At 38.7% G+C, this 27094-nt stretch overlaps 1 pseudogene and 5 gene segments (V, D, J or C); 3 read left to right on the forward strand and 3 right to left on the reverse strand.

Moving 5' to 3' along the window:
• The first annotated feature begins 450 nt into the window (after positions 1-450).
• LOC127360899 (Ig kappa-b4 chain C region-like) lies at positions 451-2235 on the forward strand. The segment is given in 3 exon segments: positions 451-479; positions 516-586; positions 1663-2235. Coding segments are annotated over 3 exon segments (432 nt in total).
• A 7043-nt stretch (positions 2236-9278) lies between these two features.
• Positions 9279-13590, forward strand: LOC127360900 (Ig kappa-b4 chain C region-like). The segment is given in 3 exon segments: positions 9279-9292; positions 11849-11925; positions 13086-13590. Coding segments are annotated over 3 exon segments (420 nt in total).
• A 3112-nt stretch (positions 13591-16702) lies between these two features.
• On the reverse strand, positions 16703-17429 carry LOC127360893 (Ig kappa chain V region 2717-like). The segment is given in 2 exon segments: positions 16703-17173; positions 17281-17429. Coding segments are annotated over 2 exon segments (414 nt in total).
• An 850-nt stretch (positions 17430-18279) lies between these two features.
• Positions 18280-20039, reverse strand: LOC127360895 (Ig kappa chain V region 3368-like). The segment is given in 2 exon segments: positions 18280-19612; positions 19829-20039. Coding segments are annotated over 2 exon segments (360 nt in total).
• A 568-nt stretch (positions 20040-20607) lies between these two features.
• Positions 20608-21815, reverse strand: LOC127360889 (Ig kappa chain V region 3381-like). The segment is given in 2 exon segments: positions 20608-21425; positions 21533-21815. Coding segments are annotated over 2 exon segments (423 nt in total).
• A 360-nt stretch (positions 21816-22175) lies between these two features.
• On the forward strand, positions 22176-23591 carry LOC127360901 (Ig kappa-b4 chain C region-like; annotated as a pseudogene).
• The last annotated feature ends 3503 nt before the right edge of the window (positions 23592-27094 follow it).

The raw sequence follows: 27094 nt of genomic DNA on the forward strand, positions 1-27094 counted from the left end.
ACTGACTCCAACAGGGACTTGGATTCCTCTAATGATGCTGTTTATCAATGGATCAATCACTTTATCAGAGTATTGATTAGGAATCTGTCAGTGCTCATTTGTATGAGGCTTTGCTTTCAGTTTGATGGACACATTTTCTTCCAGAATATTTAATGAATTCTCCCTAATTCACTACCACACAGATCAACATCACTGTGGGACACATTTAAAAATTTATATTATCTTTTCTTTATTTTATATTAATCATAACCTACAATAAACATATGTTTATGATCATTATTTACATTTGTCATTATTTATTGGAGAGTTGTTCTTTTGAAATATCTTATTTCATTGTTTTAATGTAACATTAATTAATAAAGATTATTTCACAAAAAAAATTAAATACATATTCATAGTTTATGTTTTAGACACTTTAACCAGTTATTAGATAAACTAGGTAAACTGGGAATGTGTTTTCTGAGTTTGTTTGTGTCAAAGTCAGAGAGCCGTGTCTCTCTACAGTGAGAGGTTTTTGTACGGCGGCTCAATGAGTTTGTATCACTGTGGTACACGTTCGGTGGAGGAACCAGACTGGAAGTTAACTGTAAGTACATTTAACTCCTTTAACAACAAATAATTTGTATGTATTCTGTTTAAATCTCATAGCTGTCGACCTTAAAGGAATATTTTGCCTAATATTTGAAATCTAATGTGTTTCTAACAATTCTTGAAGGCTGCAGAGTGTCATTAACCAGACTACAATCCACTCCAATTGATAATGTTTTGCATTTAAGCTTAATTTTCTACATTCTTATCAGTTAATTGTAGAAAACGACTCAGCATTACTCTGTAAGAAGAGAAAGTCTTTAAGTTTACGTTTTACTGTTTACGATCAAGATCTCTGCCAATAGTTTTGGTTCAGTGTTTAATGTGTATGGGTAATACTCAATCTTACTCTCAGAGTAACAATATTAAAGCCATTCCACATATTTTATTATGAGAATGTCATGAGTTTGAAGTAGTTCAGTAGTTAACTAAATTAATTTGAATGTTTCTGACTTTTCAATGATGATTCCTGCTTACATGAAGAAAACAAACACAAATCATCATTTATCAGGTTTTAGCTTGACACAAGAAATATTTGAGATGGTTAAAACAATAACAGTGTCACAATCTTCAATTCAATTCAATTTTCAATTCAATTTTATTTGTATAGCGCCAATTCATAACAGAAGTTATCTCAGGACACTTTTCAAATAGAGCAGGTCTAGACCGAACTCTTTAACATTAATTACAGAGACCCAACAGTACCACCATGAGCAAGCACTTGGCGACAAGGGCAAGGAAAAACTGCCTGTTAAAAGGCAAAAAAATCTTCATCTCATGTTTAACAAGGAATCTTTGACTTTTTACTTTATTATTTAAAAACTATACACTGGACTAAAAGTGAGCCAGTTTTAACTTTTTATCTTTAGTACTGAAACCTGTCTGTTGTCATGGTTCAGCAGTGGCGCCTGTCTGTTGCCATGGTTACTGAGCTCAGAGAGGGAAGTGAAACCTTTATGACCAGTTTCATTCAGTCTGAAGAAGACCATCAGAACTAGAAGCCTCCTCTGCTGCAACCAACAGGATGGAGTTCAGTTTACCTCATATAAACTTTATTAATCTCTCTCTCTGCAGTGGGTCGAGTCGTCCCCACCCTGACGGTGCTGCCCCCCTCCAGTGAGGAGCTGCAGCAGGGGAAGGCCACGCTCATGTGTCTGGCCAACAAGGGCTTCCCCTCAGACTGGAGTCTGTCCTGGAAGGTGGACGGCAGCAGCAGCAGCAGCAGCAGCTGGGAGCAGAGCAGGAGCCCCGGGGTGCTGAAGGACGGCCACTACAGCTGGAGCAGCACCCTGAGGCTCTCTGCAGACCACTGGAGGAAGGTGGGCTCTGTGACCTGTGAGGCCACCCAGGGCTCCCAGACTCCGCTCTCAGAGACACTGAGGAGAGACCAGTGTTCCCAGTTCTGACCTGACTCACTGGGACTCTGATACTGGCTTTACTCTGCTACTGCTCTCTGCCTTTTTCTTTTTCTCATTATATATTTGAACAATAATGTGTTTTCAGCTCAATAATATTCCTATGAGACAGTACAACTTCACCAAAGGACTCGACATGAAAAGTCAGCAGAATTAACACATTGTCATCTTTCACTGCTTGCTGTAATACTGATGTTCCATTAAAGAATAAAAATATATTCATCAGATCAAATTTGTCCGTTTATCATTAAATACTGTATATTAATATTTGTATATATTGCTGTGTAAAACAGTGGATCCTATTATTCCAAACACACTGAGTTGTCTCAGGGTCAGATAGTTGGATTATAACATATCAGGTGATGATGTAAGAAATATTTGTCCTACTCTGTACTGAACTGTGCTGTATCACATCATTTTTAAAATATTTAATCAACAAGAAGAGACTCAAATTGTTTGTGATTCATAAACGGTGTTCATAATAATATATTATTTATGAAACCAATTCATTTTGTTCTGTTGAGAGCTCAAATTATTTCAACAAAAATTACTTTTTTAAAAGCAAATGTAAAAAATATAGATTTTGTCATTCCCAAACATTTGTAATTTTTTTTATAGATTCACTGAGTATATGTTTTTATGTTACTCTAAAATTATGCAGCTGTCATTCTGATTTTCAGCAATCTTCCTTTTTTCATCAGGAATGGCACGAAAATTACTCCTAAAAAATATATTGAAGAAAAATATGAAAAATATTTTCTTGTTGAAAGTTAAAATGTATGTCAATCCATCATGTAGTGTTTTAATGTCTGTGCAGCTGTTGATTGAGATCAGCTCCTCTCCAGCGGAGGGAGGTTTTTGTACGACGCTTTTTCACTGTGTGAACAACCACTGACTGTTGATATAGTGATAACTCTGACAGTAGTAAACTGCTGCATCTTCAGTCTGGACTCCACTGATGGTCAGAGTGTAATCACTACCAGATCTGCTCCCACTGAAACGATCTGAAACTCCAGACTGACGGGTTGAACCACAGGTAATGAGGAGTTTAGGAGATTCTCCAGGTTTCTGAAGGTACCAGTTGAAGCAGTAACTAGTGCTTGGACTAACGTTACATCTGATAGAGACAGTCTGTCCTGGAACAACAGACTGAGCTTTAGGAGACTGAGTCAGGATGATTTCTCCTGATGAATCTGGAAAACATGAAAAAGAGGAGAAGGGTTATTGAGACAAATCCAGTTTGGAGAAAGATGATCAACATCCAAACAGAAGAGTATCATTTCTTTAACATGGAGAATAGATGGAAGAAGGTAAATGCTGCTTGTTTCAGTGTTTCTCCATCATAGCAGAACATCATTGTGGTGAACCTGGTTGCATCCTGAAGCAAAGTTTTCAGAAGAGAGTCTCACCCTGAACAAGGAGCCCCAGGGTGGCCAGCAGTAGAGTCAGTGACATCATCATTGTGCTGCCGGCGTGTCAGTGGCTCTGAAAGGCCTGGACAGCCACTGATCAACACTGGCCTCTTAACGGCTGGGAGCAGAGAGGAAGGACACATATGCAAACACACAGAGTCAGTGAACTGTAGCTGTCCTCAACATATCATGGTGTTTCCCCCTCAGTCGCTGAGAGCATTGTACTACATATTTTACATATTTACCTGTAGAGGATATTGAAACATCTTGTAGTTACAGCTGTGAGCAGTAATGTGAGTATTCTGAAGGTCTTTATGTTGCACTTTAAGGATTTCTGGTAGATGTTGACTGAAAAGTTCACCCTAAATACCTGTAATATAAATTAGTTTCTCTTTGTCCTGTGGTATCTCTCCATGAACATATGATTTAATATTCAGGATTTCCTGAGATTTCTGCCTCCACCCCAATAAAATGCAGGTGGAAGAAATTTAATTTGCAGAGCTTTCAGCAAAGACAAAGCATTTTAAAACTTGAGCAGCAACATGTTTTTTTCTCAAGAACTCAATGGAGGTGAATAGATGATCCAAAGAACACAGTAATACAGGAACAATTTAACTCTGTGAACAGTTTTAATAGAGAGTATTTCTTCAGAGCAGTGTGTGAACATTTCATTCACCTCCTTTGTATGAGGTTGAGAAATATCAGTGACGTTTCAAAACCTGGATAAATAAATCATACTGCTGCCTTTTATATTAAGGAAACTAATGAACAACCTTGATTTTCCCCCAATAATTGTCAGTTTTTTGTGTCTTTATTATGCTGTTACCTGTGGTGGATTTAGTCGGTCATGGGCCCCTAGGCTATGCTTTGTGGGGGCCTCTCCGTGGCTTTTGTGTGATGTGTAGCAATAGTTTGGGTGATTTTCGATTGTTTCTGTGATAATCTATCATAAACAACATAAATGATATATTAAATTATCTTATTCTGATAAATGATGAAATATACATCTTATGTCTGCTAAACAATTTACTTTTTCTGTCCCTGCCCCATGAGCTGTTGTTACATCTGTAATAACCACATTATGACCTGTTGAGTCCTGTTACTGAAACATATTACCCCACTGTTACCATCTTAATGTGTATGTGTGTGTGTGTGTGTGTGTGTGTGTGTGTGTGTGTGTGTGTGTGTGTGTGTCCTCAGTGAAGTGTATCAGTCTCTGCAGTAGCTTCCAGCTGCAGCAGTCAGTTCAGTTTCTGTTCAGTCTGACTGAGGGAGGTTTTTGTACGACGCTTTTTCACTGTGTGAACAACCACGGACCATTGATGTAATGAGCACTCTGACAGTAGTAAACTGCAGCATCTTCAGTCTGGACTCCACTGATGGTCAGAGTGAAGTCAGAGTTTGATCCACTGCCTGTAAAACGACCTGGAATCCCTGATGCGCGATATGTTGCCCTATTAATAAGCAGTTTAATGGCTTCTCCATTTCTTTGTTGGTACCAGGCTAAAAGGTCTTTGTTGTCCCAAAGATTCACTTTTGGATTGGTCCTACATGTGATGGTGACGGAGCCTCCCAGGGCAGAGCTCACTGCTCCAGACTGAGTCACTGTGACCTGGTCTCTGGACTCTGAGGATACAGAGACAAAAACATAAAGCAGCGTCATGGTTTTGTGGGCTTCATTTCAGAGGGACGGATGTTCATAGAGGAGAGGAGTTTGATTCTCTGGACTTTACCTGTGAAGCAGCAGCAGAGGAGAGTCCAGATGAGGACGGAGATCAAAGTCATGTTTTTGATGAGGAGGATTTCTGTGTCTTCTGTTGTCATGAAGGACAGCTGTCAGTCATCCAGTGTTCAACTCTCAGGACTATAAACTCTCCCAGAGCACTGGAGCATGGTGCTGCTGATGCAAAGTGGCTCTCTATGGAAATGCTCTGACTGACTCCAACAGGGACTTGGATTCCTCTCATGATGCTGTTTATCAATGAATCAATCACTTTATCAGAGTATTGATTAGGAATGTGTCAGTGCTCATTTGTATGAGGCTTTGCTTTGGGTTAATATATTTCATGTCACTGTAATTGTTATTTCTAACAGTTTGTACATATAAAGTTGACCAAGAAGTATTTTGTCTTACAAAAGTATTATTAAAAGTTTAAATATTTCACTCCAAATACAGGACCAACAATTGTTGAGAGGTTTAACTTGATTTACATATTTCACACATTGTATGTCACAACAGATAATCTTAAAACATCACTATTAAAACATATATTTAACTGTGAGTAGGTTTGAATTAATGATTTTCAATACACAACTCAGTAGTTAACAATGTTCAATTTGAATGTACAAAGCAAGCACACACCATCGAGGAATTTCCTTTTCTTTTTTGAAAAACAATAAAAACCTGCCATTTTTCATGCTCGGTAATATATTTTTTGCCTTTTTTTTAAACCTAACAGAGGAACAATGTGCCACTGTAACATTTTATCTTCAGTACTGAAACCTGTCTGTTGCCATGGTTCAGCAGTGATGCCTGTCTGTTGCCATGGCGACTGAGTTCAGAGAGGGAAGTGAAACATTTAAAATCCTTTTAAACTAAACTCTAAGCTTCTCCAAAATGTCTTCTCCCTCTCTCTCTCTCTCTCTCTCTCTCTCTCTCTCCCTCTCTCTCTCTCTCTCTCTCTCTCTCTGCAGTGGGTCGAGTCGTCCCCCACCCTGACAGTGCTGCCCCCTCCAGTGAGGAGCTGCAGCAAAGGGAAGAATATTATTATTTAAACAGAAGTCTCATTCTATTGTACATCTGCAATTATTTAATTAATATTAAAGCACAATGAGGGATATTTTGTATTTGGCTGTGGTCATTTTATTGAACAATTCTGACATAGGGGGAGAGTGGGGTAAGTTGAGCCAAAGGGTAAGTTGAGCCACCCCTTGTTGCTAGGAAATGGTAAAAAACATTGATCATGTGACCAAATATTTAGGAGGAAGGCTTCATTTCATGGAGTCTGTGAATGTAAGAACCACATGGGTAAAGTGGTTAGATATTTATTTCCAAAAAATCATTTTTCACTCTTGAAAGTGAATTGAGTCTATCATAAGTTTCATGAGAATTGTGTTTAGACCAAAGAAGATCATTTTAAATGTGTTTTATACATCAATTGTGGTATCTATGAGCTACAACATGAGCTCATAAACCTTGCATAAAAGTGCACCATTTTAGCTGTGGGGACTAATAAAGTTAAAATGGTAGCTCTGGGGTAAGTTGAGCCATTTGGCCAGGGGTAAGTTGAGCCGGTGGCTACAGCCAAAATACACTCAATAAGTGTATCCAAAAACATATTCTGTGTATATTCCAAAAACACAGCTGTTAATGTTTTCTTCCGAAGCGCACTTTAAGGCATTCTCATGTTAAAATGTTTTTTCACAAAACAGCTGTTTAGCAGTAATATGCAATAATAATAAAAAAAAAGTTTTGTACCTGTTACAAATAAATAAAATACACATGAATGGGAAGAAGTGAGTGTTATTTAGGGAGGGAGAAGATGAGGGAGGGGTGGGGTGGAGGTGGGGAGGAGGGTGCGGGGGAGGGAGTAGGGATACGGCTCAACTTACCCCGCTCCTATGCTCAACTTACCCCATGCACGGCCACTTTTTTTGGACATGCTATATTATCAAAACAGTTATGTTTACACTCATTCTGTTTGTTTGAAGGGATTCACAACATCCTAAAATATATGTATATATATTAGTTAGCAACAAAACTATGATTGCCTTGATGTAGTGATCCTAAATATGAAAAACGGCTCATCTTACCCCCACTCTCCCCGAATGGTATAATAATGCAGGATGGATTAATGTGGGAAAATACACAGGATGTGTGTAAAATGACCTTTGGATAAATATAAGATGGTCTGAAAAACAGTAGTATAAAGGGATATGACACAGAGGGAATCATTTGCTTTAATTTTAATTTTAAAAACATTCATATTTACTCTCTGCTTCTGTTTTTACCTTGATACAGCCTTAAATCTGCACTTTCTATCATTCCACCATTTTAACAAATTTGAACAAATTTGAACTTCAGATTATGACATTTTCATTGTCCCAATAATGCCAATGCTGTTAATGCTATTCATCAATCAAAAGATATTTTCTATCTTTTGATCAAATAATTTTTCATGGATGTTTACCAACAATAGATGTCTTATTCCATATTTCCACATGTGCAGGATTATAACCAATGTCAGAATAAGATTTTCATATCATTGTTGATAGTAAATACAATCTGGGAAAAATAGCTGCAAATAATAAATAACATAGCATGAGTGAAAAATGTGCACACATGCTGTTTCATTGGGTTTCCCCATACTGGACACTTTATGTGTATAATGTGTGTGTGCACAACAACATAGTAATGTTTATAAAAAAATGCTGACATATGTTGGAAACTCTTTCTAGTTAAATCTAGACAACTAAATCTCTCTCAAACATGTGATTGAAGATATTTAACCTCATCTGCTGAAGACTTGGTCAAACCTGCAAAACTGGAATGAAAAGCAATCTAAAATATACAGGCTGTACATGCATGGGCTGACTACCAAACTGCTCTCAATTCAATTCAAATTCAATTCAAAATGGGCTTTATTGGCATGAAAGTTTTTGCCAAAGCAAAAGCATCAAAATACAATACAATAAGTCGAAATATTCAGACAATACACAATATGAAAAATATATACATTATGAACATTATATTAGTTATATACAGTGTGTGTGTGTGTGTGTGTGTGTGTGTGTGTGTGTGTGTGTGTGTGTGTGTGTGTGTGTGTGTGTGTGTGTGTGTGTGTGTGTGTGCGTGTGCCTCAATCACTCACTGTCCCTCAGGTTGTGGCATGTTAACACATACTGGGCAGCAAGGTGTGCCCGCTCTCCTTCTCCGAGGAGTATTTTTAATTTGGAGAGGTCGTTCAGCTCTTTGAAATCTGGAACCAAAGAGCTGAACTTGTTCAAATAAATGTTTCTAGTATTATTTAATTTTGTACATTGTCGGAGAAAGTGCATCTCTGTCTCAACCTCACCTGTCGAACAGTGACCACATTTTCTGTTTTCTTTTGGTTGCCATGATTTTTTGTGCCTTCCTGTTTGGATTGGCGGTTTGTGGTCACTGAGCCTGTACTTGGTTAGGATCTGTCTCTGCTTTCTATCTCTGACAGTAGAGAGATATTCTGCTCATTCATAATCTCTTTTAAGGGCAAGATAACATTTTAATCTACTTTGGCTTTTAGTTGTTTCTTCCCAATGGTCCAGATAGCTTTCTTTACATTGTGCTATCATTTGCTTTACTCTGATTACTGTTTATAGAGCAGTAATGTTGTGAAGCTGGCCAGAGTGTGTCTGAGAGGGGGCAGTTAGCCTCAGTACCAACTGACATAGGGGACTCTTTTCTGGGCTCAGCTCTTGGGTTTGGAGGGCTTTGGAGTGGAGGGTGTCTCTGGGGCTGGATTTCAGGTGGTTAAAGAAGTTGAGTGTTCTCTTCTGAATGTTAATTATCAGTGGGTATCTGCCTAATTCTGCTCTACATGCATTTGTTGGTGTGTTTCTGTGTACGTGTAAAATGTATCTGCAGAATTCTGCATGTAGAGATTCTGTTGGATGTTTGTCCCAACGGGTAAAGCTCTGATGACTGAGTGGACCCCATACTTCACTACCGTACAGCGCAATGGGCTGGATGACACTATCAAATATTTTAAACCAGATTTTTATTGGAATATGGAAATTATAAAATGCTCTCTTAATTGCATATAGAGCTCTTCAAACTTTTTCTTTTAGTGCATTCACTGCCATGTTGAAACTCCCTGATGCTGTTATGGTTATACCAAGGTAGGTATAACTTATGCTGTGTTCAATGACATGATTATTGATGGTAAATTGCTGTTTGTTCTCATGACACCTGGGGCGTTTTTGAAAGATCATGACATTCTTTTTCTTCATGTTTACTGCCAGGGCCCAGTTACTACGTCCAGCTGTAGCTGTAGTCCTTGTTCAGTAGGAGACAGTAGAACAAGGATTGGACAGGATCTCTCTCTCTCTCTCTCTCTCTCTCTCTCTCTCTCTCTCTCTCTCTCTCTCTCTCTCTCCTTGCTGTATTTTTGAGTCTTCAGATAGTTAAAAACAAAACATCAACTCGAGTCTGACCTGTGGTCTCTCTCTCTCCCTGTTCTGTCTATATTGAGCTGTCTAATTAATGAAAAAGGCATAAAGCCCCAAATATTATGTTAAAAAGAGAAATTATGGTAGGTTTTATGTCTCTGATAAAATATAAAAAGGTCACAACATTTAACATGTTTAACAATCAAATACATTTCTGCTCAAGCTCCATTCAGTCGCTGTTCTGGAGCTTTTGATCAAATCCCATGGTCTTCCTCAGCAGATGGAGTTCACCCAGTTGTCAGGGAATATTTGAACTTTGATGTCAACATTGACAAGAAGTCCTGAAAATGCTCAGAGGAATGGGAATTTGAACAACTACAATTCAGTGACAACTGGGAGACTCCATCTGCTGAAGAAGATCATGTGATATGATTGAAAGCTCCACAACAGTTAGTGGATGGATGTTGTACAGAGATTGTCTGGGTATTTCCAACGTCAACCAATAACTTTCAGTCTCAATGTCTTTGTGTGGTTTTTTAGTTGCATATGAAAGAAAAAGTGTTTTTTATGTTGATATATTTATATCACGTAGGTCACTTTTGTCTTGTTATGTCTCCAGTTAATCTTTATTTTATTGATTCTTTTAACACAACTTGAGGGATGTACAGGTTTCGTTTGCTCCATCTTTGATTATGAAGGTTTCTGATATTAGTCTTTATACTCTTTGTTAATTGGATGTAGTTGAAATAGCTGTGATCCAGAATTAAGCAGAGGTCAAAGGTCATGACCAAGACAGCTTTCATTAACTCTCTCATTGGCTTCTCTTGATAATTTTACAAACCAGATAAGAACATGGGATTATAATGAGAAACTGTGAGGGAGAACGTAATTTGATTTCCTGCAAGATTATATTTTGTCACTGAACTTGTTTTAATACATGTTCACTGGTGGTGTGTGTGTGTGTGTGGGTGTGTGTGTGTGTGTGTGTGTGTGTGTGTGTGTGTGTGTGTGTGTGTGTGTGTGTGTGTGTGTGTGTCCTCAGTGAAGTGTATCAGTCTCTGCAGTAGCTTCCAGCTGCAGCAGTCAGTTCAGTTTCTGTTCAGTCTGACTGAGGGAGGTTTTTGTACGACGCTTTTTCACTGTGTGAACAACCACTGACTGTTGATAACATGAAAACTCTGACAGTAGTAAACTGCTGCATCTTCAGTCTGGACTCCACTGATGGTCAGAGTGAAGTCAGAGTTTGATCCACTGCCTGTAAAACGACCTGGAATCCCTGATGCTCGATATGTTGCCCTTTCGATAAGCAGTTTAGGAGTTTCTCCATCTCTCTGTTGGTACCAGGCTAAATAGTGGGTGCTCCCACTAGTATAGACATTCGGACTGGTCCTACATGTGATGGTGGCGGAGCCTCCCAGAGCAGAGCTCACTGCTCCAGACTGAGTCACTGTGACCTGGCCTCTGGACTCTGACGATACAGAGACAAAAACATAAAGCAGCGTCATGGTTTTGTGGGCTTCATTTCAGAGGGACGGATGTTCATAGAGGAGAGGAGTTTGATTCTCTGGACTTTACCTGTGAAGCAGCAGCAGAGGAGAGTCCAGATGAGGACGGAGATCAAAGTCATGTTTTTGATGAGGAGGATTTCTGTGTCTTCTGTTGTCATGAAGGACAGCTGTCAGTCATCCAGTGTTCAACTCTCAGGACTATAAACTCTCCCAGAGCACTGGAGCATGGTGCTGCTGATGCAAAGTGGCTCTCTATGGAAATGCTCTGACTGACTCCAACAGGGACTTGGATTCCTCTCATGATGCTGTTTATCAATGGATCAATCACTTTATCAGAGTATTGATTAGGAATGTGTTAGTGCTCATTTGTATGAGGCTTTGCTTTCAGTTTGATGGACACATTTTCTTCCAGAATATTTAGTGAATTCCCCCTAATTCACTACCACACAGATCAACATCACTGTGGGACACAATTAAACAAATATATTATCTATTATTTATTTTATATTCATCATAATATACAATAAACATATGTTTATGATCATTATTTACATTTGTCATCATTTATTGGAGACTTTTACTTAGAAATATCTTGTTTCATCGTTTCAATGTAACATGAATTAATACAGCTTTTATCATACAAAAAAGATTAAATATATATTCATAGTTTATTTTTTAGACACTTTAACCAGTTATTAGATGAACTGGGTAAACTGGGAATGCGCTTGCTGAGTTTGTTTGTGTCAAAGTCAGAGAGCCGTGTCTCTCTACAGTGAGAGGTTTTTGTACGGCGGCTCAATGAGTTTGTATCACTGTGGTGGACTTTTGGTGGAGGAACCAGACTGGATGTTGGAAGTAAGTCAAATCTTTAATTTTTTTATCATTTCAGGACATATTTGTCTTTTTATATATATTTCAGGAAGAATTCTTGATTTTTCATATTAATGTATATCTTCTGCAGAAATACTTTACAATCAGAGACAAACTGCATCAGGAATATAAATTCAAAACCTCATTGAAGTCAATTTAAAATATCAAGACAGAATATGAATCAGTATTTCCAACTTTAATGGTAAAGCTTCATCTTGAGGGTTTGTAGGTTTAGTTCAGTGTGTCAAAGTCAGAGAGCCGTGTCTCTCTACAGTGAGAGGTTTTTGTACGGCGTTTGTATCACTGTGGTTGACTTTTGGTGGAGGAACCAGACAGGATGTTGAAAGTAAGTTTCCGTACAAATACTAAATACAATATTGTAAAGTAATGTTTTAAATGCAGTTTTTGTATGTCTGAAGCAGACAGATATATCTTGTTTTAATATTAACACTTGAAGTATTCATGTTTGTACTTGTCCTCCTTCATCATGGAGACTAACTCTTTGTTCTTTACACATTCCTGTCAAACTGAAATTCAAACAGCTTGAAATGTAGAAAAGATAAAACTGCTAAACTTGTTGTACAAATGTTTCATTTTTAAGATTCACTTTTACTTTTTGATATCAGAAATAACTGTTTTTAAATTAATTCAGATAAAATTATTATAGTCAAATTGAACGTAGTGAAGATAAAGATGAGTAAACATTCAAAATCTCTTCATAGTGTTATATGTTGTTTTAAAGTTACAGTTTGATAATGATGATTGAAATCCACATGAAGAACATTTGATTGTAGTCAGTTCATTTTCTGTGTTTGTTCATGTTTCCACTAAATACTTTAAAGTAATGTATAGTTCAGGTTTTGGATGATTTTGATGATACAGTTTTTGATATTTTATTTCCAGTGTAGTTTGATATATTTCAGCTCATTCTGTATGATGATTCTCTCTGTGCTGATATGCATGAGAGGCTTCTTAAAGGGAAGTGAAACAATGTGTGAGTGAGTGACTGGTGGAGCAGAAAAAACATCTGACAGAAACTCCTTAAAGGAGAAAATCAACTCTCACACAGTAAAGGTGTCCAAGTGTCTGCTGCTTGATTGACAGCTGTGTGGTCCCTGTCCTCTAAGCTGATTGGTGTCTCCTAGGTGATGTCCGTCCCACCCTGACGGTGCTGCCCCCCTCCAGTGAGGAGCTGCAGCAGGGGAAGGCCACGCTCATGTGTCTGGCCAACAAGGGCTTCCCCTCAGACTGGAGTCTGTCCTGGAAGGTGGACGGCAGCAGCAGCAGCAGCAGCAGCTGGGAGGAGAGCAGGAGCCCCGGGGTGCTGAAGGACGGCCACTACAGCTGGAGCAGCACCCTGAGGCTCTCTGCAGACCACTGGAGGAAGGTGGGCTCTGTGACCTGTGAGGCCACCCAGGGCTCCCAGACTCCGCTCTCAGAGACACTGAGGAGAGACCAGTGTTCCCAGTTCTGACCTGACTCACTGGGACTACTACTACTGGTTTGACTCTGCTACTGCTCTCAGTCTGCACTCGCTCATTATCTGTCTAAATCTTTCTTTACCTCCTCCCACTCTCTGATTACATGTTTCATTGAATAAATTTGTTTTTTTGATTATTTCAACACAATAAAGACCAGTTCATCAAATAATTTGTTGTCATGTATGTTGATGTAAACTGATGTTGCTGTCTTCAAAGTTCTATTAAATCCACAAACATTGAATTCAATTTTAGGCAATGTCCTGAGAAAGACTACAACGTAGAAATGTTTAATATCTTTTCTCGATATTTAGAAAACATAAAAGTTATGCGATAATCCTTAATGAGAAGTTATTGTGACAGAGACATTATTAAAGTGATTTAATCCTTTACTCCAGATTCTTTAAAGCATTTGTGATTACATAAACTTCCTTATTACATTAATCATGAATTTATTTTTTAGGAACAAAGCTGATCGATAAAATATTAAGGAAGATGTTGTATTTGTCTTAATAATGAAGTGTGTCATTGGTAGAAACTTTAATATTAAAATGGTTTCACAAGTTTACAGAAAGTAAAATGAATCTGAGGAAACTGCAAACTCTGGGAAGAAAGCATTGTATTTGAAAGATAAAATTGGATATTATCAACATATTATATCATCACAGGATCACTATCAGCAGTTTGTATCCAAATTATAACATAAATTGTGTATTTTCATATAAACACAAGGTCATTCAAATTATGTAGTGTATGTAAGTTTGTTGAAAACTAAACTGGCTTAAATATGAATTTCAAATTAAATTTAAATACTAAGAAATAAAAATAAATATTCTATTACATACATTTTGACTGATCAAAGCAGGTAAAGCACAGGTGTAATAATAACATTACAGGTTTTTTTCAATTGCTAACATCTTTTTGCCCAATCTGTAGTCACATTTTCAAAACTCTAAACACAGTTAGCCCCACATTGGTCTGTTCATACCATACAATTAACACAATTCATGTTGTTTCCACAGAATATGCAGTCAATTGACCCATTTCTGCAATGCTAAGTTTTTCTTTACGTACAAGCTCACCCAATACCAAAACTATGGATGTTTTTTGTGTTATTTACAAATGCTTACACACAACATGTCAGAAATAAAGACCTTATGAACAAAACCTTAAATATTCCATGAAGCCTCTACTTCTGCAACAAAAGAAGTTCAAAATATATATTGAAACAGCTGATAAGCATTTATTACAGTTTTTTCTAATTGCTAAAACACAATTTTGCAAACTAGGCTGGTTTTATCAAAATACTAAACACTTTTCCCAAAACCACACACCCAAACTGCAAAATCCCTCATATATCCTGCAAAATGAAGGACTGCAACCAAAACTACATATAGCTTTATCAAAATCAAACTTTGCACCAAATGGCACACACTTCATTCATATTACCAGATGTTTGTCTAACCAACTACACACTGTTGGGCATAATGAAAAGCACTCTCATCTTCAGTATGCTTTGACATAATACTAAAATAGTTCAAACTGTAGAAAATTATTCAGATTGTTCACATGCACAGAAATATTTGCAGATACACACACACACACACACACACACACACACACACACACACACTCTGTTGAAACATTTATTTTTTTATTTTTCACCAAACAAGTCAGTGCAACATATGCACTAACAATTAACCATTGAGGTGTTTGGCCAGGTGGCACATATATTGGCCAATTAGCTCATGTAGTGTCATTTTGATTGGCAGTGTTTTGAAATGGCAAACATGTGACTTTATGTCAGATTGTTGTGTCTTATGCAGAGAACCGTGTTCAGTGCATTTAAAAATGTGTGTAAAGCAGAAAATGTGTTTAGAGTTTTGGAGACTTGAGAAGAGGTTTTGCTCTCTGTGTGTCACTTTAAAGAATTGTGCTATGCATGTCATTTTAGTGTGTTAGCAATTGGAAAAAAAATACGTAATAAACATATCAATGAAACATTGAGAAATAGCTGATTTTTTGTAATTTGGGTAAAATAGATCAACCACAGCCAGGTGTGGAAGTTCTTTCAATGACATACACAATGCAGTATACAGGGGACTTTCTGGACTGAGTTTATTCAATGTGGATACAGAGCAACACAGATGAGAAGAGAAAGAAAGAATAATGTCTGGATAAGGAAGACGAATAGTTGGGCTAGGGAGAGAGGAGGGCCAGAGGTGGATAAGGCATGCCAAGCGTTTCTATCCAAGGTGCATAGCGAGAGATGACATTAGATGTGATGAGGATGAGAACATGCGCCAGATGCTGAAGATCGTATGGATTAGAACAGGACTGTGCATTTTTGTTTCTTTCCCATCTGTGCCTCTTTTTTTGTTGTCAAATTGTGTATCTGACAGTATTTTGACACATTTTGAACCAAAGGACACATAGTTTGGATTATTTTGGATCACTGGCTGCAATTTCATGTTGATAATATTGTAAAGCTTTAACTTCTGCAATTTTGTCACTTACAATTTTTTCTACTGTACATTCTAGAAAGTAAAGATGACTCATTCACTTTTGCGTAGTTTGTTGCCAAAAATGTACACATTTGACCTTCAAGCCAAAAATGTAGGGTGGTTTACAGTAAAATGAAACTGAATTAAAAACAACAATGGATTTCTCATTGTCTACTGTTTGCAGATAGAGCATGAAAAGTTATGGAGTTTTTGTAATGCTATCAACTGTTTGTATTTAGAAAGTTGTTGTGCTATGATTGATTGATCTGTTCCTCTTGGAAAGAAAACATGCTAGTGTTTTAACAGAATGATTTGATTTTGAGTCAGGTTTGCTGTGTTTTGATAGAGTTTGTGTATATAGAGAATGTTTTTTGCATTTTGAAATGTAGAGTTGGTGTTTAAAGAACGAAATGTGGTTTTGAGCAGAAAATGTACTATTTGGCTAAAAGTGTGAGGTAGGTGTGTTGCTGTGTTAAGAGTTTCGATAAAGTCTCTTAAGTTTAGGTAAACGCTTGTTAGCAATTGAAGAAAACTGTAACACTGGCTCTGTTTCATTCAGTGTCCCAGTAAGGCCTTTCAGTGAGTGAGCATGCACAGAACCAGAGCTCTGAGACTGGCTCACCTAAATGTAATGCAGCCATCATTAATGTAATAAATACACCTGTGCTTTTCCTGCTTTGGCAAGTCAAAATGTCTGCCATGAAAAGTGTCTATTCCCTCTATCAGTTCAGTACCATATACAGGTTGATTTCCATTGTTCTCCTGCAGACTGTTTAGTGTGTGTGTGTGTGTGTGTGTGTGTGTGTGTGTGTGTGTGTGTGTGTGTGTCCTCAGTGAAGTGTATCAGTCTCTGCAGTAGCTTCCAGCTGCAGCAGTCAGTTCAGTTTCTGTTCAGTCTGACTGAGGGAGGTTTTTGTACGACGCTTTTTCACTGTGTGAACAACCACTGACTGTTGATATAATGTTCACTCTGACAGTAGTAAACTGCTGCATCTTCAGTCTGGACTCCACTGATGGTCAGAGTGAAGTCAGAGTTTGATCCACTGCCTGTAAAACGACCTGGAATCCCTGATGCTCGACTGTTAGAATTATAAATGAGGAGTTTAGGAGTTTCTCCATCTCTCTGTTGGTACCAGGCTAAATGATCGGAGCTATAAACATTCTGACTGGTCCTACATGTGATGGTGACGGAGCGTCCCAGAGCAGAGCTCACTGCTCCAGACTGAGTCACTGTGACCTGGCCTCTGGACTCTGAGGATACAGAGACACAAACATAAAGCAGCGTCATGGTTTTGTGGGCTTCATTTCAGAGGGACGGATGTTCATAGAGGAGAGGAGTTTGATTCTCTGGACTTTACCTGTGAAGCAGCAGCAGAGGAGAGTCCAGATGAGGACGGAGATCAAAGTCATGTTTTTGATGAGGAGGATTTCTGTGTCTTCTGTTGTCATGAAGGACAGCTGTCAGTCATCCAGTGTTCAACTCTCAGGACTATAAACTCTCCCAGAGCACTGGAGCATGGTGCTGCTGATGCAAAGTGGCTCTCTATGGAAATGTATGAGAGACCATGTTCTCAGTACTGACCGGACTCACTGGGACTCTGCTTCTGTTTTTACCTTGCTACAGCTTTAAATCTGCACTTTCTATCATTCCACCATTTTAACAAATTTGAACAGATTTGAACTTCAGATTATGACATTTTCATTGTCCCAATAATGCCAATGCTGTTAATGCTATACATCAATCAAAAGATATTTTCTATCTTTAGATCAAATAATTTTTCATGGATCCCTGTTTACCAACAATAGATGTCTTATTCCATATTTCCACATGTGCAGGATTATAACCAATGTCAGAATAAGATTTTCATATCATTGTTGATAGTTAATACAATCTGGGAAAAATAGCTAAAAATAATAAATAACATAGCATGAGTGAAAAATGTGCACACATGCTGTTTCATTGGGTTTCCCCATACTGGACACTTTTTGTGTATAATGTGTATGTGCACAACAACATATTAATGTTTATAAAAAAATGCTGACATATGTTGGAAACTCTTTCTAGTTAAATCTAGACAGCTAAATCTCTCTCAAACATGTGATTGAAGATATTTAACCTCATCTGCTGAAGACTTGGTCAAACCTGCAAAACTGGAATGAAAAGCAATCTAAAATATACAGGCTGAACATGCATGGGCTGACTACCAAACTGCTCTCAATTCAATTCAAATTCAATTCAAAATGGGCTTTATTGGCATGAAACTTTTTGCCAAAGCAAAAGCATCAAAATACAATACAATAAGTCGAAATATTCAGACAATACACAATATGAAAGATATATACATTATTAACATTATATTAGTTATATACAGTGTGTGTGTGTGTGTGTGTGTGTGTGTGTGTGTGGGCCCACTGTTTTGTTTAGAGTTTAGTTAAGTAGCATTTGATCTGAGTCTGATGAGTACAGGTAAATCATATTAAAGTGGTAAGAATTAGGAATGTTAGAGACCTGAGATAATTTAAGTTTTGAATAGTATTTTGATATTGCCAAATCTATTTTGCTTATTACAAGTGTCTGATTTTCTACAGTGTTTTGCCAATTTTGGTAAAGGGTATTTCGTTTACAATTTAGTATTTCAACTATAATACTTTTATTTTAAAGAAGTCTGATTTGGGTAATTGTGTTATTTCATTTTTGTTTCTTCTTAACTAACAAAGTAAATATTATTTGTGTTACACTGCAAACCACTGGTTAGTAAAATATTATTGCATTTATTTGAAAGAGTTGTCTGGGGTCAGTTATTTAAAATAGTGTACAGTATGTGTGAATAGAGCCACTGCTTAGTCTAACAGTGTTGTTGGTTATTCATAAAGTATTAGGCTATAAAAAGTTGCACACAAAACAGGTAAACCTTCGTGGTAGCTACCTTAATGAATCGAACCCAAACACCCCATCATTCAAGTCCAAGGTGAGTTCCTTTAACATAGGCATTTACTGAGTGTTGGGGTGCTACACATATATAAAGAGAGTTTGTTACTCTGTAAACTGTGTTCAGCTACTGTAGATGTACAATGCATTGTGGGAAAATATTAATCTCTAGATATAATTACAGTAACTAACATATCTGTATAAACCTGTCTGATGAGAGACTTGACATCAGTTGTATCAAATGCAAAGGTTAAAACATTTATCTTTGCCTAAAAAAAAATAACGTGCGAAAAAAAATGAAAATGTGATTGATTATTTTAAATGCCACATTATTAGAACTACATGTAATTATGAGGTGTGTTTTAGTTGTATCTTGTTGCTGTTTAGTTTCCATGCAGCTGTTGATTCAGATCAGTTCCTCTCAGCTGAGGGAGGTTTTTGTATGACACTTTTTCACTGTGTGAACGGTGTGCTGTAATCCTGCTGACAGTAATAAACTCCTGCATCTTCAGTCTGAACTCCACTGATGGTCAAAGTGAAGTCAGTTCCAGACTGACTCCCACTGAAACGCTCTGAAACTCCAGACTGACGGGACTGAGCATTATAAATGAGGAGTTTAGGAGCTTCTCCAAGTTTCTGAAGGTACCACTGCAAATCATTGGTAACACCTGAACTGGCTTTACATCTGATAGAGACAGTCTGTCCTGGAACAATAGACTGAGCTTTAGGAGACTGAGTCAGGATGATTTCTCCTGATGAATCTGGAAAACATGAAAAAGAGGAGAAGGGTTATTGAGACATATCCAGTTTGGAGAAAGATGATCAACATCCAAACAGAAGAGTATCATTTCTTTAACATGGAGAATAGATGGAAGAAGGTAAATGCTGCTTGTTTCAGTGTTTCTCCATCATAGCAGAACATCATTGTGGTGAACCTGGTTGCATCCTGAAGCAAAGTTTTCAGAAGAGAGTCTCACCCTGAACAAGGAGCCCCAGGGTGGCCAGCAGTAGAGTCAGTGACATTATCATTGTGCTGCCGGCGTGTCAGTGGCTCTGAAAGGCCTGGACAGCCACTGATCAACACTGGCCTCTTAACGGCTGGGAGCAGAGAGGAAGGACACATATGCAAACACACAGAGTCAGTGAACTGTAGCTGTCCTCAACATATCATGGTGTTTCCCCCTCAGTGCTGAGAGCATTGTCCTACATATTTACATATTTACCTGTAGAGGATATTGAAACATCTTGTAGTTACAGCTGTGAGCAGTAATGTGAGTATTCTGAAGGTCTTTATGTTGCACTTTAAGGATTTCTGGTAGATGTTGACTGAAAAGTTGCAACTGATAGTTTATGGGTAACAATCAAAACCATTTCTCAGTAGCTGTTTTGGAGCTTGTGATTTAACTACATGGTCTTCCTCAGCAGATGGAGTTCACCAAGTTGTGATGGAATAGAAGCCAACATGTACAAGAAGTTCTAAAAATGCTCACAGAAATGGGAATTCGAACAACTACAATTGAATGACAACCGGGAGACTCCATCCGCTGAAGAAGATCATGTGATATGATTTACAGTTTCAGTTAGTGGATGGATGTTCCACAAATATTTTTTAAAATTGTTTTCAAGGTAAAGAATTCACCTTTATACAGTGTTAGAGAAAATGTATTTTTGCATGTTTTATGCAGTTAAAGATAATTATATTGAAATATACTGTATGCAGATATAATTATATCATAGAGGTATTCTAATGTTAGGATTCCAGTCATAATGAGATTTTCTTTAATAAACAAAAGTCTATTCAATCAATACTGAGTGAAATGGGGATGTAGGCCTACGGGTTTGTTTGGTCAATCTTTGGTAATGAAGATTCCTGATTGGTGTCTTTTTATTATTTAATGACAGGATGAAGTTGAAGAATCTGTAATCCAGTATAAAGCAGAGGTCAAAGGTCAAAATCAAGAATTTTCTCCTTCATTCTCCCTGGGAACATGGGATTTTGAAAGAAGCTGTGATGGAGAATGTAATTCGATTTACTGTGAGATTATTCTTTTGTCAATTTTAATAAATGTTTATTGTGTCTGTGTTTGTGTGTGTGTGTGTGTGTGTGTGTGTGTGTGTGTGTGTGTGTGTGTGTGTGTGTGTCCTCAGTGAAGTGTATCAGTCTCTGCAGTAGCTTCCAGCTGCAGCAGTCAGTTCAGTTTCTGTTCAGTCTGACTGAGGGAGGTTTTTGTACGACGCTTTTTCACTGTGTGAACACAGCCTGACTGTTGATGTCATGAAAACTCTGACAGTAGTAAACTGCTGCATCTTCAGTCTGGACTCCACTGATGGTCAGAGTGAAGTCAGAGTTTGATCCACTGCCTGTAAAACGACCTGGAATCCCTGATGCTCGAGTGCTAGCAGCATAAATGAGCAGTTTAGGAGTTTCTCCATCTCTCTGTTGGTACCAAGCTAAATAGTGGTAGCTGCTCCAAGTATAAACCTTAGGAGTGGTCCTACATGTGATGGTGACTGAGCCTCCCAGAGCAGAGCTCACTGCTCCAGACTGAGTCACTGTGACCTGGCCTCTGGACTCTGAGGATACAGAGACAAAAACATAAAGCAGCGTCATGGTTTTGTGGGCTTCATTTCAGAGGGACGGATGTTCATAGAGGAGAGGAGTTTGATTCTCTGGACTTTACCTGTGAAGCAGCAGCAGAGGAGAGTCCAGATGAGGACGGAGATCAAAGTCATGTTTTTGATGAGGAGGATTTCTGTGTCTTCTGTTGTCATGAAGGACAGCTGTCAGTCATCCAGTGTTCAACTCTCAGGACTATAAACTCTCCCAGAGCACTGGAGCATGGTGCTGCTGATGCAAAGTGGCTCTCTATGGAAATGCTCTGACTGACTCCAACAGGGACTTGGATTCCTCTCATGATGCTGTTTATCAATGGATCAATCACTTTATCAGAGTATTGATTAGGAATGTGTCAGTGCTCATTTGTATGAGGCTTTGCTTTCAGTTTGATGGACACATTTTCTTCCAGAATATTTAGTGAATTCCCCCTAATTCACTACCACACAGATCAACATCACTGTGGGACACATTTAAACAAAATGATTCAGTTCAATTCATATGTATTTATTTTATATTAATCATGATCTAAATTATTATTTAACCTTTGTCAGGATTGACTAGAGAGTTTTTCTTTAGAAATATCTTATTTCAATGTTTTAATGAAAGAAAAAGTAAGAAGGCATATTTCACAAAATACATATATATATATTCCTTGTTTATGTTTTAGAAACTTTAACCAATTATTACAGGAACTAGGTAAACTGGGAATGTGTTTTCTGAGTTTGTTTGTGTCAAAGTCAGAGAGCCGTGTCTCTCTACAGTGAGAGGTTTTTGTACGGCGGCTCAATGAGTTTGTATCACTGTGGGGGACTTTTGGTGGAGGAACCAGACTGGATGTTGGAAGTAAGTTTCTGCACAAATACTAAATATAATATTGTAAAGTAATGTTTTAAATTCAGTTTTTGGTTGAAGCAGACAGATATATCTTGTTTTAATTTGAACACTTGAAGTATCCATATTTGTACTTGTCCTCCTTCATCATGGAGGCTAACTCTTTGTTCTTTACACATTCCTGTCAAACTGAAATTCAAACAGCTTGAAGTGTAGAAAAGATAAAACTGCAAACCTTTTTGTACAAAGGTTTCATATTTACTTTTCCATGTCAGAAATAACTGTTTTTAAATAAATTAAGATAAGTTATTGTAGTCAAATTGAACATAGTGAAGATAAAGATGAGTAAATGTTCAAAATCTCTTCATAGTGTTATATATTGTTTTAAAGTTACAGTTTGGTAATGATGATTGAAATCCACATGAAGAACATTTGATTGTAGTCAGTTCATTTTCTGTGTTTGTTCATGTTTCCACTAAATACTTTAAAGTAATGTATAGTTCAGGTTTTGGATGATTTTGATGATACAGTTTTTGATATTTTATTTCCAGTGTAGTTTGATATATTTCAGCTCATTCTGTATGATGATTCTCTCTGTGCTGATATGCATGAGAGGCTTCTTAAAGGGAAGTGAAACAATGTGTAAGTGAGTGACTGGTGGAGCAGAAAAACCATCTGACAGAAACTCCTTAAAGGAGAAAATCAACTCTCACACAGTAAAGGTGTCCAAGTGTCTGCTGCTTTATTGACAGCTGTGTGGTCCCTGTCCTCTAAGCTGATTGGTGTCTCCTAGGTGATGTCCGTCCCACCCTGACAGTGCTGCCCCCCTCCAGTGAGGAGCTGCAGCAGGGGGAAGGCCACGCTCATGTGTCTGGCCAACAAGGGCTTCCCCTCAGACTGGAGTCTGTCCTGGAAGGTGGACGGCAGCAGCAGCAGCAGCAGCTGGGAGGAGAGCAGGAGCCCCGGGGTGCTGAAGGACGGCCACTACAGCTGGAGCAGCACCCTGAGGCTCTCTGCAGACCACTGGAGGAAGGTGGGCTCTGTGACCTGTGAGGCCACCCAGGGCTCCCAGACTCCGCTCTCAGAGACAGTGAGGAGAGACCAGTGTTCCCAGTTCTGACCTGACTCACTGGGACTCTGATACGGGTTTTAATCTACTACTGCTCTCCGTCTGCGCTCTCTCATTATCTTTCTCTCTCTTTCTTTTCCTCACCCACTCTCTAAATACGTGTGCCATTGATTTAATTCGTTTATTTTGATTATTTCAACACAATAAAGACCAGTTCATCAAATCAGTTGTTGTCATGTATGTTACTGTAAACGTTGAACTCCACTATATTAAAAAATATCAGGTAATGTCTTCAGAAAAAATACACCATTTAATAGATTTTTAATATCTCTCCTTGATATTTAGAAAAAAATAAAAGTAATCAGATAATCATTCATCAGCGCTTGTTGTGACCCAACATCATTAAAGTAAATTAATCATTTTCTCCAGGTTCCTTAAAGCATTTGTGAGGACATGAACTTCTTCATTACAGTAACCATGAATATATTTATTTGTAACAAAGTTTGATTGCATTTTAATTATAAAGTAGGACATTATCAACATATTATGTCATCATATTATCAATATCAGCAGTTTGTTGTTAAAATGTAATATAAATAGGGTACCCGGTTAGCTCAGTCAGTAGAGCTTGCTACCCATGTACTGAGGCCAAGTCCTTGCTGCAGTGGCCCAGGGTTCAAATCTGACCTGCGGCCCTTTAATAATTATAATGCATTTTATTTGTAAGCGCTTTTCTGAATACTCAAAGACACTTTACATAAAATCATAAAAGCAGCGAAAACAGCATCAAATAGTAAAAACACTGAAAACACATCGGACTAAGCTAAACATTAAAAGCAATTTTAAAAAGGTGAGTTTTTGTCAATGATTTGAACGCTGTAGGGTCGGTGCAGTCACGGATTTGTTTGGGGAGAGAGTTCCAGAGGGAGGGGGCAGCAACGGAGAAGGCTCTGTCGCCCCAGGTTTGGTGCTTGGTCCTGGGTGGTGGAGACAGGAGGTTTGCGTCAGATTAGCGGAGGCTACGGGATGGATTGTGGCGGTGGAGCAGGTCAGTAAGGTAGGAAGGGGCCTGGTTATGGAGGGCTTTGTGTGTGAGGAGGAGGATTTTGAATTGAATTCGTTGTGGGACCGGGAGCCAGTGCAGGTTCTGGAGCACAGGGGTGATGTGGTCACGGGTGCGGGTGTGGGTGAGCAGACGAGCAGCAGAGTTCTGGATGTACTGGAGTTTATTTAAGGTTTTGGATGGTGTGCCGTACAGGATGCTGTTGCAGTAGTCGATTCTGGAGGTGATGAAGGCGTGGATGAGGGTTTCTGCAGCGGAGAAAGAGAATGATGGGCGGAGTCGGGCGATGTTTTTGAGGTGAAAGAAGGCCGTTCTGGTGATTTGTTTTATGTGGTGTTCAAAGGAGAGGTTATTGTCAAAGATGACTCCGAGGTTGCGACTGTGAGGGGATGGAGACAGAGTGGAGGTCTCGACAGTGAGGGAGAAACTGTGAATGGTTTTAGTGATGGATTTGGGACCGATGATGATCATGTCTGTTTTGTCCCAGTTAAGTTTAAGGAAGTTGGTGTGCATCCAGGATTTAATGTCAGTGAGGCAGTTGGAGAGAGTGGAGTGAGTGGCAGAGGTGATGGATTTGGTGGAGATGTAGAGCTGGACATCCTACCTTTCGGCTTTATTGGGCACTATGTCTCTCGTCGTCTCTGACTCCAGAGAGTGGTTCTCTGTCCTCAGGGGAAGATATTGGCTTCATCCCTGAAACCCAGGCTCAGTCCGCTGAGGTTCGCTCTAAAAATGACTCAGAGACCCCTGCTCCGCGCCTTAGCTGCCGCATCACCCGCATAAATGCTCACTACATCTCAGTTCCTTCAGGCCTTGGCCATGAAGAGCTCTTTACTTACCTCTCAGTTCCGCTGGTGTCCAGGACTCAGGTTTAAACACTGCTAATTCAAACATTGCATCTCCCAAAAGTAAAGGTAAAGCGCCATAGAGGCATACCGTTTCTCATTAGCATCGTATAGACCCGCCGACCATGTTCCTCAAAAGATCGAGTATAAATATTTGTATCTGCTGCCTAATTATTTCTTTGCATATCAGGTGGTTGCTGGGTTTAGAGTATTTATATATTTGCTATATGGGAAATGTTCCTGCTAGAGGTTTTGCTAAGTAGTATATTCCCTCATGGCTTGAGGTTCTCATAGGAATAGCCACACAGCGGCTGGTGCCAAGGCCCACACATAGAAGATCCTCCTACTAGTAACGTAACGCTCTATTCTGTGCAGTTTTGGGGGGGTTTAAGGTATCTACCCATCACTCCCCAATAACTCTATGTAAACATATATGTGGGGAATGATTAGGTCGGAGCCTTGATGCTAAAATCTAAATATGCTGTACTGCTGTAATAAACATTTCAAGCGTAAATTGTCTGCCTGAACGTCTACCATTCACTCTCCCAAGTTGGGTCCCTTTTATTCATTTGGAAATCAGATAACAACATGGGATTATAATGCAGTATTAATGGATGCTGATATGTTGTGATGGACATTATTATTTGTCACTGTTTTTATTATAGTACATGGTGTGTGTGTGTGTGTGTGTGTGTGTGTGTGTGTGTGTCCTCAGTGAAGTGTATCAGTCTCTGCAGTAGCTTCCAGCTGCAGCAGTCAGTTCAGTTTCTGTTCAGTCTGACTGAGGGAGGTTTTTGTACGACGCTTTTCACTGTGTGAACGAATACTGGCTGTTGGCGTAGAATTCACCCATACAGTAGTAAACTGCTGCATCTTCAGTCTGGACTCCACTGATGGTCAGAGTGAAGTCAGAGTTTGATCCACTGCCTGTAAAACGACCTGGAATCCCTGATGCTCGAGTGCTAGCATAGTAAATGAGCAGTTTAGGAGTTTCTCCATCTCTCTGTTGGTACCAGGAAAGGTAGTTCCCATTTACATCCTGACTGGTCCTACATGTGATGCTGACGGAGCCTCCCAGAGCAGAGGTCACTGCTCCAGACTGAGTCACTGTGACCTGGCCTCTGGACTCTGAGGATACAGAGACAAAAACATAAAGCAGCGTCATGGTTTTGTGGGCTTCATTTCAGAGGGACGGATGTTCATAGAGGAGAGGAGTTTGATTCTCTGGACTTTACCTGTGAAGCAGCAGCAGAGGAGAGTCCAGATAAGGACGGAGATCAAAGTCATGTTTTTGATGAGGAGGATTTCTGTGTCTTCTGTTGTCATGAAGGACAGCTGTCAGTCATCCAGTGTTCAACTCTCAGGACTATAAACTCTCCCAGAGCACTGGAGCATGGTGCTGCTGATGCAAAGTGGCTCTCTATGGAAATGTATGAGAGACCATGTTCTCAGTACTGACCGGACTCACTGGGACTCTGCTTCTGTTTTTACCTTGCTACAGCCTAAATTTTCATTCCACCATTTTAACAAATTTGAACTTCAGATTATGACATTTTCATTGTCCCAATAATGCCGATGCTGTTAATGCTATACATCAATCAAAAGATATTTTCTGTCTTTAGATCAAATAATTTTTCATGGATCCCTGTTTACCAACAACAGATGTCTTATTCCGTATTTTCACATTTGCAGGAATATAACCAATGTCAAAATAAGACTTTCATATCATTGTTGATAGTTAATACAATCTTTGAAAAAAAGATAAAAATAAAAGTAATATAGCATGAGTAAAAAATGTGCACACAAACTATGTCGTCA

The sequence above is a fragment of the Dicentrarchus labrax genome, unplaced genomic scaffold (genome assembly GCF_905237075.1).
Source record: "Dicentrarchus labrax unplaced genomic scaffold, dlabrax2021, whole genome shotgun sequence".
NCBI lineage: Eukaryota > Metazoa > Chordata > Actinopteri > Moronidae > Dicentrarchus > Dicentrarchus labrax.